The sequence below is a fragment of the Sinocyclocheilus anshuiensis genome, unplaced genomic scaffold, assembly GCF_001515605.1.
Source record: "Sinocyclocheilus anshuiensis isolate Anshui unplaced genomic scaffold, SAMN03320099.WGS_v1.1 scaffold1240, whole genome shotgun sequence".
Taxonomy (NCBI): domain Eukaryota; kingdom Metazoa; phylum Chordata; class Actinopteri; order Cypriniformes; family Cyprinidae; genus Sinocyclocheilus; species Sinocyclocheilus anshuiensis.
This window is the reverse complement of record NW_015542555.1, coordinates 510,159-529,018: the sequence shown is the minus strand read 5'-3', so window position 1 is coordinate 529,018 and position 18,860 is coordinate 510,159. Positions and strand designations below refer to the sequence as shown.

The 18,860-nt window shown below is 37.1% G+C and overlaps 3 protein-coding genes across 4 annotated transcripts; 2 read left to right on the top strand and 1 right to left on the bottom strand.

The window, feature by feature from the left end:
* The first annotated feature begins 261 nt into the window (after positions 1–261).
* On the top strand, positions 262–4,617 carry irx4b (iroquois homeobox 4b). Of its 2 annotated transcripts, none has more exons than XM_016493986.1 (5): positions 262–790; positions 1,989–2,228; positions 2,368–2,480; positions 2,593–2,912; positions 3,568–4,617. In XM_016493986.1, the coding sequence occupies exons 1-5, from the start codon at positions 746–748 to the stop codon at positions 4,164–4,166; spliced, it is 1,317 nt and encodes a 438-aa protein (XP_016349472.1). In that variant the 5' UTR covers positions 262–745; the 3' UTR covers positions 4,167–4,617. The 2 variants fall into 2 exon arrangements, with proteins under 2 accessions (XP_016349472.1, XP_016349471.1); XM_016493985.1 differs by having other exon boundaries at positions 3,562–4,616.
* A 4,964-nt stretch (positions 4,618–9,581) lies between these two features.
* On the bottom strand, positions 9,582–11,758 carry ndufs6 (NADH:ubiquinone oxidoreductase subunit S6). The gene is made up of 4 exons (XM_016493984.1): positions 11,557–11,758; positions 11,309–11,362; positions 10,337–10,459; positions 9,582–9,740 (listed from the first exon to the last, which is right to left on the bottom strand). Exons 1-4 carry the CDS (start codon positions 11,698–11,700, stop codon positions 9,672–9,674), a joined length of 390 nt encoding a protein of 129 aa, XP_016349470.1. The 5' UTR covers positions 11,701–11,758; the 3' UTR covers positions 9,582–9,671.
* A 3,046-nt stretch (positions 11,759–14,804) lies between these two features.
* Positions 14,805–16,515, top strand: mrpl36 (mitochondrial ribosomal protein L36). The gene is made up of 2 exons (XM_016493983.1): positions 14,805–15,149; positions 16,112–16,515. Exon 2 carries the CDS (start codon positions 16,123–16,125, stop codon positions 16,477–16,479), a length of 357 nt encoding a protein of 118 aa, XP_016349469.1. The 5' UTR covers positions 14,805–15,149; positions 16,112–16,122; the 3' UTR covers positions 16,480–16,515.
* The last annotated feature ends 2,345 nt before the right edge of the window (positions 16,516–18,860 follow it).

Here is an 18,860-nt window from a genome sequence, read left to right as displayed (position 1 = left end):
CACCCACAACAAAAGTTACTGTAATTACCAAGTCTGTTATTGTTTATGTAAGCCATAATTTACTCAGCACTGTGCTATGGCCTTGGTTTTTTGATAGATATCGATCAAAGACTGTGATTTTTTTTTTCTGTAGCTATAATTCAAAATATTTTCCCAACCAATTCAATGTTATTTAATGGTACAAGTGTTTGATAACTACATAGAAAGGCAATTATGGTAATCGTTTCTGGGCGGTCATCAATCATGTGCGATCGAGCTGTCTGTGCTCTGGAGTCAGATCTGTGATTGGCTGCTGGCGGGCAGAGAAACTGAACACGTCCTCGTTAATGTGAGCGAGACCCCGCGGGCTCCTCAAGAAGACACAAGCGCATCGTCTGACTCTGAAGTTACACAGCGGCTATAGAAAGTGTTCCGCTCTGTGAACAACAACTTTTGCGTGATTCGCGACAATTCGCGTTTGTTATCTGGACCTTTACATCTGACGCTGTGACGTCAGCGTCTCCGGTGTTTAAAACAACGTGCAACTGAGCCAACGTTTGTTATGAATTTTTTTAACTTCAACTACAGCGCTGCATCACGCTGAATCTGTGTCACACTGCACTTTTTTTGCTATTAGTATTGTTGGTTTGTATAAGAGACAAACTGAAACAAGAACGGGACGTTTATCTCCAGTTAATGGGAGATTTTGGTGATGAGCTGATGACCCGCAGCGGGACTGCAGCTTCCTCTGGGCTGGACTCTCATCATGTCATTTACTCAGTTTGGCTATTCATATCCTGCAGCACCACAGGTAACTTTTTGAACAGTTCCACACTTCACTTTACAATGCCAGATGTTAATATGATTAACCGTGAATGGTCTAGCCTATATTAATTAAATGCAATTGAGTGCTTCTTCAATTAGGGGAAGTGTTCTAACCTGGTGATTTTAAAGAGATCATGTAATATGTTTTTATATGTATAGATTACAATAGCTATAAAATTTTTATGCTGTCTTTTTAATTACTTAAAAAAATACTTTTTACTTACTTTTTAGTGTTGAAAGGTTACACCTGCCAGAACTGATCTGTTTTGGACTTGTCCTTCACTTAGATCTGTTAACTTTGCCTTTATAATTAATTTATAAAAAAGTGTTAAAATCAGGGAAATTCAGATTTTTTTTATTTATTTTGACCTTCCCTATATGAACAATATATAATTCCATAATTTATATTTTTCTTGAATTTTTATTTTATGATTTTTAAAATGATTACTGTCCCCCTGCTGTCATTGCCACCTATATATATATCTTTATGATGAAAATGAGATGTGACATGGAGGCATATTTTTGCCAGTACAGCAGAATGACAGATTTGAAGATTATAAATATAGCCTAATTCATTCAGAGATTGAACGATTAAAGATCTTAAAGTAGCTTTAGTAGACATTACCAAACTCATCAGTAATGTATTTGACATCATAATTTATAAACTATATCAATTTTGTTTTGTTTATTTAATAATTTCTCAAATGTTTTTAATAAATAAATTATTACATTTACGGCTAGCTAACATGTTGTCTTAGCTAGTCTAAGACATTTGTAAAAACAGATAAAAATGCCACTACTATCCTAGACCATTACCCTGAATATTGAATTCCACACCATCTCACGTTATTCCAAAATCGACACCAAGGCCATGATCAAACCTTTATTCCATGATTTGTGATAAATGTTTGAAAAAATATATTGTAGAAGTGTCCTTTTAAAAAATGTCATGTAGTCAAAAGTGTCCCTAATTGAAGAATCAATAACATTAACCCTGTAACACCAAACCAAAATATTTTTGTCGTAAACTTTTTACTTGTAAATAATTTGACACATGTAACCGTAAATGGGGATAGCACTGGATACTAATGTTCTTTTAACTCATTTTAAATCAATAATGATCTAAATGCAGAAATAGCTGTGTAAACTGTTCTGCTAAAGCCTTTTTGTAATTTCTTTGGCAGCTTTTAATGTCTTCTAATGCTCTGAGCACCTACTATGAGTCTAGTGGTTCACTGCTGGACTCTGGAGTGGCAGCTTCTCCTCAAAACTCGCTTTATTGCCCGGTATATGAAAGTAGGCTTGTGGCCTCCAGCCAGCATGACCTGATCCCTACTGCTGTCTATGGCAACTCCTGCTCAAAGAGTCACGGTTATGATACCTGCAGCACTTATGGTCCAGATTCAACCTCATATTATCCACTGGTATGCATTTCATTGGTTTGTTGCAATACAAATAGATAATATTTCTTAGGGGGTGAACATTACCTGCACTGTCCAGAAAGTTTTCCCACTCACTGGTACAGATCATCACTGAGCTGTTTTATTTAATTTTTCATATTAGGGTAAACTCGGTGAGAAAGATGGAGTGGCAACAGGACATTCAAGAGTCAGCCAAAGCTCTGCATACTACCCTTACGACTACCCAATTGGACAGTACCAGTATGACAGATATGGGTAAGAATTATCACCCCTTTATTGTTATTTTGGTTGCATCAATGGACTATTTTCACAATAGCAATTCTGCATCCAACTTTTAATTAAACAGACTACTTGTCATGCTATTTAGGTATGGATCTGTAGATGTGGGCACAAGAAGAAAAAATGCTACCAGAGAGACCACCAGCACACTGAAAGCATGGCTGCAGGAGCATAAAAAGAACCCGTATCCCACCAAGGGCGAGAAGATCATGCTGGCCATCATCACAAAGATGACCCTTACGCAGGTGTCCACCTGGTTCGCCAACGCACGGCGAAGACTCAAGAAGGAAAACAAGATGACATGGTCACCTCGCAACAAGACCTCAGATGAGAAAGAGTGCGAAGACGACCAAGAAGATATGGACGAATCGCAGGGGGAGCCAATAAAAACCGAACAAGAATTCAATGGTTTGTTGAAAGCTTTTTGATATTACTCTTGGTTTGAAATGCAGATATTGTTCATATAGCCTATAACGCTAAACAGAACTTAAGCAAATTGTTGTTGATTCCACAAATGCCACTTCTGTATGCGCTGCAGTTACAGTTTGGCATTTCAGGCCCGTTCACTCCAAGAACGATAACTTTTTTAATGCTCTATTATCAACAAATAGCATGTACAATAACATAGGCCTAACACAAGATGTTTGACATACAAATCAACACAATGGCAACAATGAAGAAGAAGAAGACACAGAATAAGAAAGAATGATAACTATAAAGACAACAATTAGCCTAGCGTCCTCGCGAACGCACGATAACGTTCTGTTTATTTTAAGCACACTGTCTGTCGCTTTAAATGCTCCAGCTCTTCAAAATAGAATGAATTCTGATTGGCTGTCAGTGTTTAATTAATCATTCATCGGCTGGAAAATAAAGTTCTGAATGTGATTCCTCGTCGTGTCGTAAATCGTGAACTTCCCTATTCCCATAGAATATTCTCATAGAGTGCACGATTATTAAAACTTTATAGTTATAACGTTATAGTTAACGTCATGTGTGTGAACGAACTTTTAACGTTATATTGTTTTATATTCTGTATAAAAATATTTGTTTCAAGCTCCAGACAACCGTGGAAAGGAGGATGCGGATCAACTTCACAGCGATCTGGAAGATTTCGGTCTAGTGGAATCAGATGGCTCAGAGTGCGAATCGAAACCATCCTTTGTCGTGCGCGTTCGTTCAGAGACCAGCGAATGTCCATATAACCATTTTAAAGAGGCTTTTCACGAATCCGTTACCGAGCTCCCGACAGATGTCCATGAATTTAACGAAGACTGTTTAAGGCTTACCGCTGAAGTCAACCAGACAGCGAAGTTCTACCTTCAGCAAGGCCAAAACACCATCGAGACCAAGCCAAAAATCTGGTCGCTTGCACAGACTGCTACGTCGTTAAACCAAACCGATTACTCCTCATGCATGCATAAAGGAACTTCGTGCTCTTCTTCAAACTGTGACTCAGACATAACAAAGAGGAAACAAGAGTCTCCAGTGGCCACTCTTAGAAACTGGGTTGACGGTGTGTTTCACGATCCTGTATTCAGGCACAGCAACTTAAACCAAACTTTCAGCAACTCCACAGAGTTATGGACTGAAGGAATCTCCTCGCAGAATAGCTACCATGAACTCTCAGGACCTATTTCTGCTTCTCAACATACTTCATAACTGTGACACAATTCTTATTTTTTTTGATACTTTCTGGTTACACCAAACTGAATAGTTAAGCCATCACAAAAGCAACACACTAGGTTTGAAATTGAATCGTACTAATGTCTTAATTATTAGTTTCATTCTGTAAGCTGATGTCATATAAAACCTCCTGAAAGTCCGATGAACTTTATATTTAGAGCTTATAAACACAGCAACATAGATTTAGAAAGATTGGCGCCTTTTCACTTTAAAAAAAAATCTGGTTCTGTCTGTGTTAAAGAAAGTGATCACTACTGTATAATAGCACGGTACACAGATTTCCCCCAATCTGAAGTCTCAGTTGCTGATCGCACACCCCCAGAAATAAAGTCATTTTGTGGGAAAAAACCCATGTTCGCTGTCCGTGGTGCTGAAATTCTCCCATAAGCATGTTGGCCACTAGGGTTGTTTTATTTGGTTGCATTTATTGTTTGAAGGACGTTTTTCCAAGTGGAATCACACAACATGCTTTTACATACATCAATTACTTGAACCCTTCCACACAATGTCCTTTAGCCCGGTAGGCTAGTTATAATCACTCAGTCGTGACAAATATAAATACTCAAGGGGTCTTGCTAAACCGTTACCTCAATGGTACTCCTAAAAGTCATAGTCAGTGAAGCATTGTTTTTCATTAAGTGACTGATATGGCAAGCTTTATTAACATTTATCCCTTAAAACTAACTAGTATCTTAATATAATTAGTATTTTATTAGTAGGCTATTAGTTTTATAAGTATTTTTCATTACCAGTAAGTAATCCAGTGACTAGTATCTTTTTTTAATGTCACAAATAGGTACTTATTAGATGCTTACCTATTAATGAGATATCAATCCTAATTGTTACAAGCAACATTTCTCATCACACTATTTACATTTAACTAATTGCTTTTTACTGACAAGTCAGAATGGCAAATTCATAGTTCTTGTAAAAATCTTGTCAGTAAGATTTAAATGTTGCTATAAAAATTCAGTACACATCTAATAATTAGGCAATAATGAATATTTAATGACTACTAAAATAAAAATGCAATAGACACTATCTATTTGCATACTAAAGAATAAGTATTTAATGAATAATAGTTTTTAATGAATAGCTACTAGTAAAACTGGAATAGGTACCAGAAACAGCTGGAATACATTAGCAGCAAGTGAATAGTTTAAATCTAATCCACAGATCCACAATTCAAATTGGAATAAATATTAGTGTTTAAGGATTAGTTACTAGTGCAATATGAGAAGATATAGCCATTAGGCTACTTGCTAGTAATTTAAAACTACTAGTAGCAGCAAAAACATATAATAGTTAAACTGGCTTGCCATAATGTCAAACAAGGAATTGGTGCCATTTAGAGCCACCTGAGACATGAGCAAACTCAGCCTGTGCCAACATTTTTAAAACCAACTAGGAAGAAAGACAATTTGCGTTTGACAGTCTAATCCTAACCCCCAGTGAGAGAAGTGAAGTAATTTATGATTTAACAAATCCTGAATGAAGTAGACAGATTGGCGCCTCACTCTTTTAACTTTGATCATTTGAAATTGACACTGATGTCATGTCACTCCATCATTAAATGTATTTATGGGGGGGGGGGTCGATTTATCAAGATAGAATATAGATATAAAATATGTACAGAAACTCATAAAACATTTGTTTGCATTAATGGCTTATTTGGCATTTTTAAAGAGTGCAGTTTTTAGCAGAATAAACCATCCGAGTATATTCCGCATAACTCTAAAATCGCGTTAAAGTATCGGCGATCGGCTGTTGTGTGTTAATTGCGCGCTTGAAGATTGCTTCGATATATTTATTTTTTGTTAATTCTTTCCAGTTTGAAGCTCGGGATGATGATGAAGTATTCATTAGAACATAGGAGAAACCTGCCACAACTTTGTATGGGATTAACGATTTTAAGATGAATTATTCAGGACGAATTCATCCGAGAATTCATTTCTTTTTCGGCTTTATAAATAACTTACATTCAAGGTAATAAATAATGTCACCCAGGCGTTCAGTAAAGAAGCTTGCCGCATACCACAGAAATGGGAAATCCCATTTTCGTATTCACAGCTAAAAGATAATTCAATTAGTCTGTTGGAGAGATATTAAGATTTTTTTTTTTTTTAATATAGCCTGTATATTCGGTGTTAACCACTTCATCCCCAAGCAATCGTTATAGGCTAGGCCTATATGTTTTATGATCTCAATCCAATCAAAGCAATCTTTTCTAAAGAAACAGAATGTTATTACACTTTTAAGGACAAATTAAAACCTTAAACTTTCTCAGTCTAAGTTAAACTGAGTTCTAACTTCCAGCTTGGTGGGAATCACAACCAATTTTACCGTGCACTCCAAGCATATAATATAATTACGTCCCGTTAGTTATTCACTATCTTACAAGATTGGGATGTGTTGAGATTTTGTGTTAAACACAGGAGGTAAAGTAAAACACAAGCATTGCATGCTGTAAACTTCATGGTGTCAGAAGCAGATCAGAAGAACAGCTTTGGCTGCGTTTAGGCTACACTTGGCATTAACATGCGACCTGTATCCGGATGTTGTCCACATACACATTGAAAAGACAAGTGTAAACGCGCTTCTGATCGGAATGTTATCCGATCAGCGTGTCCTGGTCCAGAGGTAGTTGAGGACGCATTGTGATCGGATCTAAGTGTAATGTAAACGCAATCCAGCCATCGTGTCTGCACTCGCAGGTCGACATCACGCAAAACGCCGCCCCTCTCTCCCGATCTGTCTGAAGAACAGAGCGCTAGTGAGACTCGTACATTTTTTTTTATTTGTAAAACGTCCCGCCACTGAAAATAGTTTTCAAAAGAAAACCCACCACTTCAGGTCGACTTTACACCGCAGACTTATTTAAATATTGCGCGGGAAATACAGACCCGATCGGTTATCCAGATCGAGAAGTCAGCTGATGTAGTCAAGTGTAAACGCGCCGTGTCCTGATTGACTGATGATCCGATCTGCTTGATCAGATCACGGTGATCGCATGTTAATGCCAAGTGTAAACGCAGCCTTTGTTAGCGATTTGTCTCATTCAGAGCCATTATTTTACAACAGAAAAATAATAAAATAACACAAACGTGCTGAAAAGTTTTCTAAAAGTTAACAAAACAACAGCTTTTTTCATTTGGTGGATCTCAGTCCTAAATCTTAAGTAGGTACGCACACACAAACTCTCTCGAGGCAATTGTTGGAAGAGTCTGTACTAGCTTTGAGAAACATGACACAGTCTCCTGAGTAAAGGTCACGACTCTAGTACATGGGGCAGAAGGGAATTAGTGCAGACAATTAGGTGAAGTTAGCGGTCATATCACAGAGCACTACAGTTTCTTTTTGACAGTTTGGAAGAGTAGCCTAATTATAAAGAGAAGCAGCCGCTCCATTTATAGGGGAAGACAGTTCTTTAAAATGCATAAATAATCCTAAAATATTCTAAAAGCCTGTTCACACCGAGAACTAGAACTATATTAGCGTCCACACCAACGTTCAGCTCAGGCTGCTTTAAACTTTCGCGCGCTTTGAAGTGGATTCTGATTGGCTGTCAATGTGTTTATTGTTCCTCAGCTGGAAACAAAAATGTTCTGAAAGTGACTCAAACGATTCCGTTTTGTTATTGAATTCAAATTAAGATTTGATCAAACAAAGCATGATTTGTGTCAAGGGTGAAATTTGGGTTTAAATGTAATAAAAGAACAGTTCTGTTGCTGTGGAAAGAAATGGTGATCACATTGAAATGTCAAACAGTGTTGCGGAGCAATTTAAACCGTGAAAGACGACGTTTTCTGAGAACCTGCAACATCCTTCTGTATCTCTACTGGCTCCATTTTAGCTTCATGAATAATAGAGAGCACTTTTCTATGCAGTACAATTCATGCTCAGTTTCACCCCAAGATTTAGCTTAGAGCAATGTTTAAACTAGCCAACCACCTGCAATTTAGACGCCTCCTGATAAATAGGAAAATCCACAGCCCTTAACAATGAAGCCTTCCCCTTACCTATCACACATATTGGACAGGACACAGCACAGATGAGGGTTAATTGGCATCACGCTGTCTCTTGCCTTCTGTCACCAGCCCCAATTATAGCAGCATGGCTGCCTTTCTCTCAACCTGAGGGGCCTCCAGCCGGAAAACTCAGTTCCACTGCATGCACCACTAGAGACCGGGCTTCCTCCACACTGCCACAAGGCCAATTTGGCAGGGCCGCACCGGCAGAGAATACTCTTGATGAAATATATATATGATCTTCCTCAAACGTGTATTGTTCCGCACTAGTGTTTCTTATCAGACTAAATCCCCCTTGACATTCTCCAAACTTAGCAGGAACGAGACAGGAACGCAGCTCACCAGTGCTTAAAGATGCAGGTTGCTCTGTTCTTTTACCCTTTGCTCCTTTTCATGTCATCCTGCATAGAAGTGCTTCAGAAACATTGCTGAAAGGAAAACGGACACTGTAGGTTATCTATCCTATAGAGTCAGTCGGAGTAGGAAAATGTCAATTTGTGTAAGTGCATGTAGCTGACAGGTCTTATAAGGTCTTCTTTCAGAGCAAGACCAGAGTTTCTGATTATACACGAGACATGTCAGATCATTTAGGACACATAAGGTATTGCACATATGCTCTCACATAAACTGACTGAACGAGAACTGAAAGAAGCTTTTGTAGAATTACTCAAGTTATTAATATGAATTCTTCATGCTAAGAAAAAATCTTTTAATATACAGTGCCAAAAAAAAAAAAAAAAGCTAAAACCAGCCCAAGCTGGTTAGCTGGTCCCAGCTGGAAATAGCTGGTTTTAGCTGGTCTCGCAGCCAGACCAGCTATAAAAAGTGGTCAAAACCCCTCTAAAACCAGCCTGCAAACCAGCTATAACTAGGCTGGAAGACCAGCAAACCAGCTTCTTCTGGTTTCAGCTATTTTTTTCCAGCATGCCAAAAATGGTTCTTCTTCTTCTTCCATCTCTAGCTATATACGAGTTATAAAAATAATTGTTCAAAGTAATTAAAAAAATTATATATTACTTTTTATATTACTGTTTTACACATTTAAATGAATTCACATTTAATTCAGTGTTGCTTGCTGTTTCTTTGTAATTATTTGTTAAATCTACCAGCAATTTCTGAGGAGAAATTAACGGTGAAGTAAATCTTAAACCAAACGTATTTTAATGCAAAAGGTAACATCAAAAACACATGTAAATATGTAAAAAAACCATGTGCGCCCTCTGTCTGTCAATGCTGGAATAAACCATGTGCTTATCTACATTGAAATCACTTATAGAGCATGATGTAGCACCCTCGAGACACTTGCTTGGAAGAGTGCAAAAGACAAAAAAAAAACAAAGAACTAAAAACCATAACAATTTTAAGTTATAGTAATGTTTTATTGTACAGAGAATAGAATTAGATATCTTTAAAGGTGAATAATGAATAGCCCGAACAGACAAAAGACAGTTCTTCAGTGATGATGCTTCTGCTTAAACTGGAGCCCACAGTATCCACATGTGCCAATTTTGGTTTCCTTGTCCTGTGAACAGATTGAATTAATTAATGCATGATGCTATAATTTATATACACACACATGTATACATGTAATGTTTCTTGCAACAAGTAAACAGACATTTTCTACACATTCGATTAGTTCAACTTAATCAAGCACTCCAAAACTGTCAAGAGGTTGTTGAACCATGCTTTATGCCAGGGGTGTCCAAACCTGTTCCTGGAGGGCCACTGACTGTCCTGCAGAGTTTAGCTCCAACCGTAATTAAACACACCTCAAGCAGCTAATCGAGGTCTTCAGATTCACTAGAAACTTCCATGCAAGTGTGTTGGAGCTGAAGCTAAACTCTGCAGGACGTTTGCCTTTTAGAAGTATGATTGGACGCCCCTGCTTTAGGCAGTGTAGAAGGGTTTGGGGATTCGATGGTCACTTCAACAAAACAGTTTTACCATTTATGATCGTCATTATTTTCGAAAACTTTGTTAATTTATTTGGGATGCTTCCTGGAATTAAAACCCAATGGGAAATATTTTCCTTATTATGAATTTCTGCTGCTGTGTTATAAGGTAACTTTCTCATGCATTCACTTTTAGAAACTGTTCTTAAATAAAAGACTTGTTTACCAAGTTGATGTAAACTTTGGGGTGGCCGAGAGCCCCTCCGCCTCCATCACAGGACACCACTCTGGACTCTATGTGTGTCACTGTTTCCTCAGCAACCAAGTTGATTGCAAAGTTCTCATTCACCTGTATCAAAGATTACAAGACCCATGAGTGACCAAACTATGGTAATATTTTATATTAGTTTATATAATGTTATCTTCACTGTTGGGCAGTAACTAGTTACAGTAATATTACTTTTTGCAGTAACTTTTCATAATTTTCACAACTTGCACAGGCACATGAAGTCACCAGTGCAGCAGGCAAGCTTGGAATATGGAAAAGCTTACATTCAGTGGATGGACATATAGTCATTACATTGATTTTGTCAGGAGAAAAGATGATCTGAACACTGATGTATAAGTTGTGGCACTACTTTACTCTGGCATTACATGGCTTGTCCACCCACATACCTCTGATCCCGATATAAATTGTATCTTTGTAGACAACGAAACATTTTCTTATGAACTTATATGATTTATTTTGATAAAATACATCATGGTATATAATCACATATGGGTAAGAGAGAAATTAGAGCTACAATTAGCTTCAAAGCTAAACAAGACAATTAATGAGATTATTACAACACTTTTACTTACATGTTACTATTAATCACCATTGAGTGTTTGTAATAACATCTGACTGCGATCCAATGTGGATTTTGGCCAAATGATGAGGTAGATATATATTGTTAGTAACATTTCAGAATAATTTTATGGGGAAGATACACAAATTCTATGGGGCGTGAAAGAAAAGTAATGTAAGTGTAACTAAATACTGTTGCCAGAAAGTAATAAGTTATCATATTACTTTTGAAAGGAGTAACTAGTAATGAGTAATATATTACATGGTTAGAGTAACTAGCCCAACACTGGTTATCTTTAGAGTAACACAATGTTGAAATAATTGAGAGATCCGGTAAATAGTTCCCTTTACCTCTTTTTGCCTACCGATGAACCTAGCTCTTCTCACATCATTTTCCTCATAGACCTGCAACAAAAACAAGCAGTAAACGGATTCACCCCAGTCCATCGTGACACTGACCTGCATCCCTCAGTTGCCTCGAAATGCACAAATTACTGCAGTACTGCTATTAATTCGGATTAATTCCACAATACCCGAGTGTCCATTCTCACAACAACTGCTAATAGTGATAAACAGACGTGCATTAAACTGTGCCTCACCTGTCCCGTGTGAGTAATTTTTTCTCCATAATTAGAAACCTGGACGCTGTATTGCTGGGCTGGAGCTGCAGATAACCTCAAGCCATTGAGTAAAGCCTTCGTATTTTTACCAAAGGACAAGACCCTTGGAAGGAAGGCTGCCATGTTTGCCCTCTGATTCGTCTTCTTCTTCTTCTTCTTTTGGTTTTATGGCGGGTTGCGAACCAACTTCATAGGTGCATACCGCCACCTACTGTGATGGAGTGTGAAGAGAATGTACTCACCTAAATCTTAAATTCTGTTCATTATTCCACAATTCTTAAGAAATCTCATGACTGCACTTATTTGTTTTCCTGCATTTGGACCATCATTCAGAATACTACTTAATGAAAATTCTTTAACTCCTAAGGATTGTAATTAATCTTTAAGTCGATCTCTTTCTCTTTCATATGCTGTACATACCATCATAACGTGTTCCACTGATTCCTCTGTTAAACAAACATTACATAGACCAGTATTATGTTTCCCTATAATGTATAGTGTTTGGTTAAGATTTGAGTGTCCTGTTCGTATATGTGTTAAAATGACTTGTTCCCTTCTACTTATGTTATGAATGATTTTTCTTCTCTTTATACTCCTTTGTACTTTGTGATAATGCCTACCTGTTTGACATGAGTCCCAGTATATCTGCCATACAATATTGCATGCATTTAATATTAACTGTTTCCCTTCTATTCTGCTGAGTGCAATATTTATACTTGGATCATCCATATTTAAGGATTCTTTAGCCATTTTATCTACCTCTTCATTACCTTGAATTCCCACATGTGCAGGTACCCATATAAACCGAGTAATTATCCCTATCTGTTTAATACTATATAGTGTAATCATGATTTCTATTAAAATGTCTTTTCTATTTGATTGCCATGATTGTAAACTCATAAGAGCTGCCATTGAGTCAGAGCATATTATTACTTTATCCGGTCTTACTTCATATACCCACTCTAATGCCATAAGGATAGCTACCATCTCTGCTGTATATACAGAAGTACCATCCGTAATTCTTCCAGCCTTCCTAACCTGAAATTCTGGAATGCAAAATGCAGCACCTGTCCTTCCAGTTTCTATGTTCTTTGATCCATCTGTGTAAATTTGGAGAAATGAATAATGCATACTTTTTATATATTCTTTGACATATGCTTTTAAATTAAACCCCTCCCCCATTCCCTTAATTTCTTTATGTACATTTAAGTCAACTTCCGGTTGTTCTAATAACCAAGGTGCTATTGGAGGAGTTACTATTACCGATGCAAATTTATTTGATTCTATTCCAGTTTCATTGATCAATTTCTTAATTTTCCATGCAAATCCTTTACCTGGTTTATTTACTGTTTCCCAACTTTCATTAAGTACTTCTCTTACAGGATGATCCTCTCTTTGGCCCTGAAGATTAATCCAATATGCCATGGCTAGTTTTTCTCTTCTTAAATGTAGAGGCATTTCTGAGGACTCCACCTGTATTGCTGCAATTGGTGTCGTCTTAACTGCTCCTAGAACCAATCTTAGTGCTTTAGCTTGCATAATATCTAGTTTCTTTAATAACGTTGCAGATGCAGATTCATACACAATACATCCATAATCAAGAACTGATCTCATGAGTCCAATATATATACACTTTAATGATTGCTTATCTGCACCTCTGATTCTTCTTCTTCTTCTTTTGGAGTTTTATGGCGGTTGGCAAACAAACGATAGGTGCATTCCCGCCACCTACTGGGCTGGAGTGTGGACCATTGATGGAATAGGAAGAACAAAATAAAAAAATATATATATAATAATAATAATAATAATAATAGAAACAATTTAAATTAAAAATGAAACCCTTCTAGAACCTGTTAAACATCTATTTTTTAAAAGAATGTCATTAAAGCATTATATATTTTATAATGATTCAAGCCATTATTCAACAAAGTTTTAATTGTAATATTTTCTATCCCTATTTCTTTTCATTCTTCCAACAGAAATGCTCTTTCATTATCATAAGCAGAACAATGTAATAGTGCATGCTCTACTGTTTCTGGTAATCCACACAGACTACAGTTCCCAGACTCATGCTTATTCATTTTATATAGAGAAGAATTTAAAGCAGTATGGCCAATGCGAAGTCTGGTAATAATTGTATCTTCTCTTCTACTACCAAAATTAACTCTTTCAACCCCAACTTGATTTTGAATATGATAAAGATGTCTTCCTCTCTCCTCCTTATTCCAAACTTCTTGCCATCTCATTTTTATTGCTGTTCTAATTTTAGCCTTAACTTCTTCTTTGCTTAGTGGTATAATAATTTCTATATGTGATCATTTCAGTGCCTGTTTTGCTAAATGATCCGCAACCTCATTTCCATCCACTCCCACGTGTGCTGGAACCCACAGGAAACATATCTTAATTCCTATCTTATTCACTCTATACATACATAAAAGAATTTCATACAAAATGTCTTGTCTTGAAGATCTTCCACTGATAAGACTTGATAATGCAGAGAATGAATCTGAACATATCACCGCATTCATTGGCCGAGTATCCTCCATCCACCCGATAGTTAATAATATTGCTACCATCTCTGTAGTGTAAACTCCTACTTGATCAGAAACTCTTTTACCAATCTTGATTTGATAAGTTGGGACAAATACAGCTGCTGATGCTCGACCTGTCTCGTGATCTTTGGAACCATCAGTGAAAATTGAGATCTCTCACCGCTGCTTGGACGATGCCAGCAGCTCCTGTGTATTCAACCATCCGCTGGCATGAAGACTAAAACCGCTCTCAAAAGACGCTGTAAAGACTGCTTTTTCGTCCGCCGCCGTGGAAGGCTGTTTGTTTTTTGCAAATCCCACCCCAGACACAAGCAACGGCAGGGGTGAATGAATTGAGACCTTAATGTGTGCTGTCACACCACTGACTGTTTCTCAAAGAAGACATGAGAATCACTTGAATGGTGTACTGAGCATGTAAAGATCATAGCGTTTCTAATGAATAAACATCCTCATCTGAAAAGATGCTTGAAGATTTTGAGAATTATTATTTACATCTGTTTCATATATTTTCATATATGTGACCCTGGACCACAAAACCAATTCTTCCAACAGAAATGCTCTTTCATTATCATAAGCAGAACAACGTAATAGTGCATGCTCTACTGTTTCTGGTAATCCACACAGACTACAGTTCCCAGACTCATCCCTCTGATTATTACCCAACAGCCTTTGCTTTGCTGTGTGTGTGAATGAAAACGCGTCTCTGCTGGTCGAGAACAACTGAATTCATTTATATTTCCTTTATTTGTGCGTTCAAACATTTTAGATTTACGGTAGATTATGCAACTTTATTTAAAACACCCATTCGTTATTTTATGTAACAGAACAGCCATCTATATACACAGGTTTGAGTAAAGGTTTCAGTGATTGTACTGCGCAATGCGTGCGTTATGACTTTCCTCAAAGTCATTGCGTCACAGGAAGTCGTAGAGTTTCCGCCGTTCCATGTTGCCTTCAAATTGATGGTTTTGGATTAAAACATTTGCTTCTTTACGCGTTTCTTTTGGGATTTTTAGACAGGTATGCGATGCATTTTTTGTCTGTATGTCTGACTGTAATCATAGTGTTGAAACGAACACATTCATATGCCGATGAAGAGAATTTGTACAGCTTACAGTTAGCTGGCGCTACAATAAGCATGAAGTTTGTATTTTTATGCCAAATATGTTGTAATGAAGCTTTCTACATAGACTCTCACTAAGTTCATTTGTGTGGAAAATGAGATTAGTTTGTATTGTATTGTAGAATGCAGCTCTGAATACGAACTAAAATGTCTGAAAGTGAATGCTAGTTGTGATCTAGCACTGATACCTTAGACATGGGACACAATATGTACCTGCTATTAGTTTTTAAAATAACAGATTAATCAGGAATGAGCACCAGAATGTTCTTAACGTTTAAATGTTTATTTATTATGTCAAAATTTTCTCTAAAAATGCACGAGTCCTCAGACTATAATTCAGTACTGTACGTTATATAGATTAAACTAGGAATATATATATATATAAGATATGTATTTTAAAGAAACAGTACTACTATATTTAGTTTTTCTGTACATTTTTAAGGTTTTATAGCTGTCAATTCACTGTCAGTTATACTAGATATTACTTGTTATTTGTGTTTATATAGCATTCATCCAGAAGGTAATTGTTTTCTGTGTCACAACTATGATATTTATCATATATTATATTATTATTATAATATGTTATTTAATTTCCGTAATTTTAAGTAGATCATATAAGCAACGAGCAACACCTGAAAACAATATGGGTGCTGCATATAATGCGTGTCTGGTATGAGGGGGGAAATATATATATACATACATTTTTGTCAACACTTTAGCATAGTTTGAATGATTTTGGATTCTCAATTTATACATGTTTAAATTAATTAATATGTCCAGCTACTACAAATACGTTTAAACATCTGAATTAGGGGACTAAGTTCATACACCTGAATGTTGTATGTTTTTTTCCCACTAGGTGTTGACACCATGGCACCGCTGCTCTCCTGTCTTGTTGGTTCCTTGACTCGGCAGTTGGCCCAAGTTGCCAGATGTGCAGCTTTCGGCTCCTTACCTGCAGTAGGTGCACATAGATGCCTCTGCACCATCACAGCTGCAGCAGCGCGATTCAGAGTCGTCGTCGACCCAGTGTACGAGCCACACACGGCATTCCTCTCACCGCTGCTTGGACGATGCCAGCAGCTCCTGTGTATTCAACCATCCGCTGGCATGAAGACTAAAACCGCTCTCAAAAGACGCTGTAAAGACTGCTTTTTCGTCCGCCGCCGTGGAAGGCTGTTTGTTTTTTGCAAATCCCACCCCAGACACAAGCAACGGCAGGGGTGAATGAATTGAGACCTTAATGTGTGCTGTCACACCACTGACTGTTTCCGGACTGGATCTGGTGGCTACGGTGACCTCGGAATAAGAAAGAAACAGACTAATATTAGCGTAGATGCCATTCTTTTACGATGTAACAAGTAGGCTACATCGTGTGTTATTGGAAGTGTTCCCAGTTCCGGTTGACCTAATTAATGCAGCCTAACAATCCTTTAACGGATTTGAGTAATAGAAATGTGTAAGTGTGATATGTGTATGCCAGGTTATAGAGATGGGTCTTTAATCTAGATTTAAACTGACAGAGTGTGTCTGCCTCCCGAACAGTGTTAGGTAGATTATTCCAGAGTTTGGGTGCTAAATAGGAAAAGGATCTGCCGCTGTTGTGCCGAATTCTGCACCCCTGCCAGATTATGCACCCCCTAGTACTGGTAGGTTTAGGGTTGGGTTGGGTTGGGGGAGGGGTTAGGATTAGGGGTGGGGTTAGGATTAGGAAATCAGGTAGCGACTTCAATGAGGGGGTGCATAATCTGACAGGGGTGCAGAATTTGGCACAACACCGGCGCACAACCCACGCAAGGAAGATAATTCCACCAACAGCTGCAATTGCAGGTTTTCAAACAGAGATAGTGACAAAGAGGCAAAATTTATGGACTGCACCTTTAACATCCTATTTTTGGCATCAAAGAAAAATCAATCATATTGACCCATACAATGTATTGTTGGCTATTGCTATAAATATACCTGTGCTACTTATGATTGGTTTTGTGGTCCAGGGTCACATGTTTTATTTTCATATATGTCACACTGAATTAAAATGGAATATTAGTGAATAGGCCAAATTGGATCATCTTCATGCTTTCTATGTGTAGCTTTTTTAACCTATTTTTGTTAAATTACAATTTAAGATTAAACTCTGAGTGAATGCAGTTTGCGCTGATTATTGTAATATAAAAATAACATATCTATAATTCACAGGGATGCCACAGTTTCTGACCAATGGAATTCTTGGTCAAAAGCTGAATTGAGTGGACTTTTTTTATTTCTTTTTTTATTGTGAGTGCAATGTTTTCAGTACTTTGGCTGTTGCTCTGGAAAGGTTTTCTTAAAGTTATGATGAAAGTCAAACATTCTTCCAGAAACATTAATAGAATGCTTATTTGGTATTTTTCAAAGTTATTTGGTCTATAATATTCTCAAAGCGTTAGCACAAAAACTATATCGTTCAAGGAACCTTTTTTTTTTTGTGAAATGTTTTAATTGGATGTTTGTCTAACATTTAAAAATGTCACTACTTGTTTCAGAATGATCAGAGAACATTCAAAAGTAACATTGTTTGCAAAATGACCAAAACTAAGAACACTAAGAACCAAAACTAATTAAACTAAGAACATTTAGAAATAGTGTTTTCGTATATTAATCAGGGTGTCCGCGGGTCCTTAAAAAGTCTTAAAATGTCTTAAATAACGTTTTCCTAATATAAGGCCTTAAAAAGTCTTAATATGTCTTAAATTCGGATTCGATGGGTCTTAATTGTTTTTGGTCTCATTACCGCTAAAATATCTTCAGTCTGACGGACCTAATGACTTTACAATCATTGGACAGACCGAAGATGTTTTCTTCCCGTGGTAAATTACTGCGTCATCAGAGAGAATCTCAGTAAATTAGCAGAATACAGAATACAAGCTCGCGCTGAGGCTCGCTCTGTTTGTCTCGAGACTTCAGAACAAATGAGCGTGACATAAACTCAGAAGAAACACACTGAGGTAAGCGCTGTTTTGCGTCTCTGAGCAACATGACGGTGTTTCGTTCCTGAATGAATCAACTGTTTCATGTTCTGCATTAAACAGTGTGTAAGCACATCTAAATGCCAATTCAGGTGCAGTTTATGTCTGGATTGCAAAGATGAATTTTGTTGATACTGATTTCATTTGCTTGGTAACAGCCCAAATGTCTTATTATTCTAATTCACTGATTAAATGTAAGAATTTGACTCAAAAGATAATGCACACTTATAGAAAAATGGCTTTATAAAGGTAAAATGCCCATAAAAGGTAAAAATCTATTTAAACTTATCTGACCACCACACAGAATATGAAGAATATCAGAAACTCTAGGAGTCAGCTGTCCACGAAAGTCCTTAAGATACCAGCATGATAACACACTCGATCAGTTGAATGAATGGCTCAATACTCGCTCATTAAGTGAGTTACCACCACTTACTGGTAGTTCAATTGAGAAGTTTGTTGAAAAGTATGCATTTTTTCCCTCAACATTTCTTATTTGTATATTCATAAATGCATTTAAAACCTTAATCTCATAACATTATTTATTGCAGTTGTAATTATTGTTATTTGCAGTGTAAATTATTTAATCTGACTGGTAGCAGC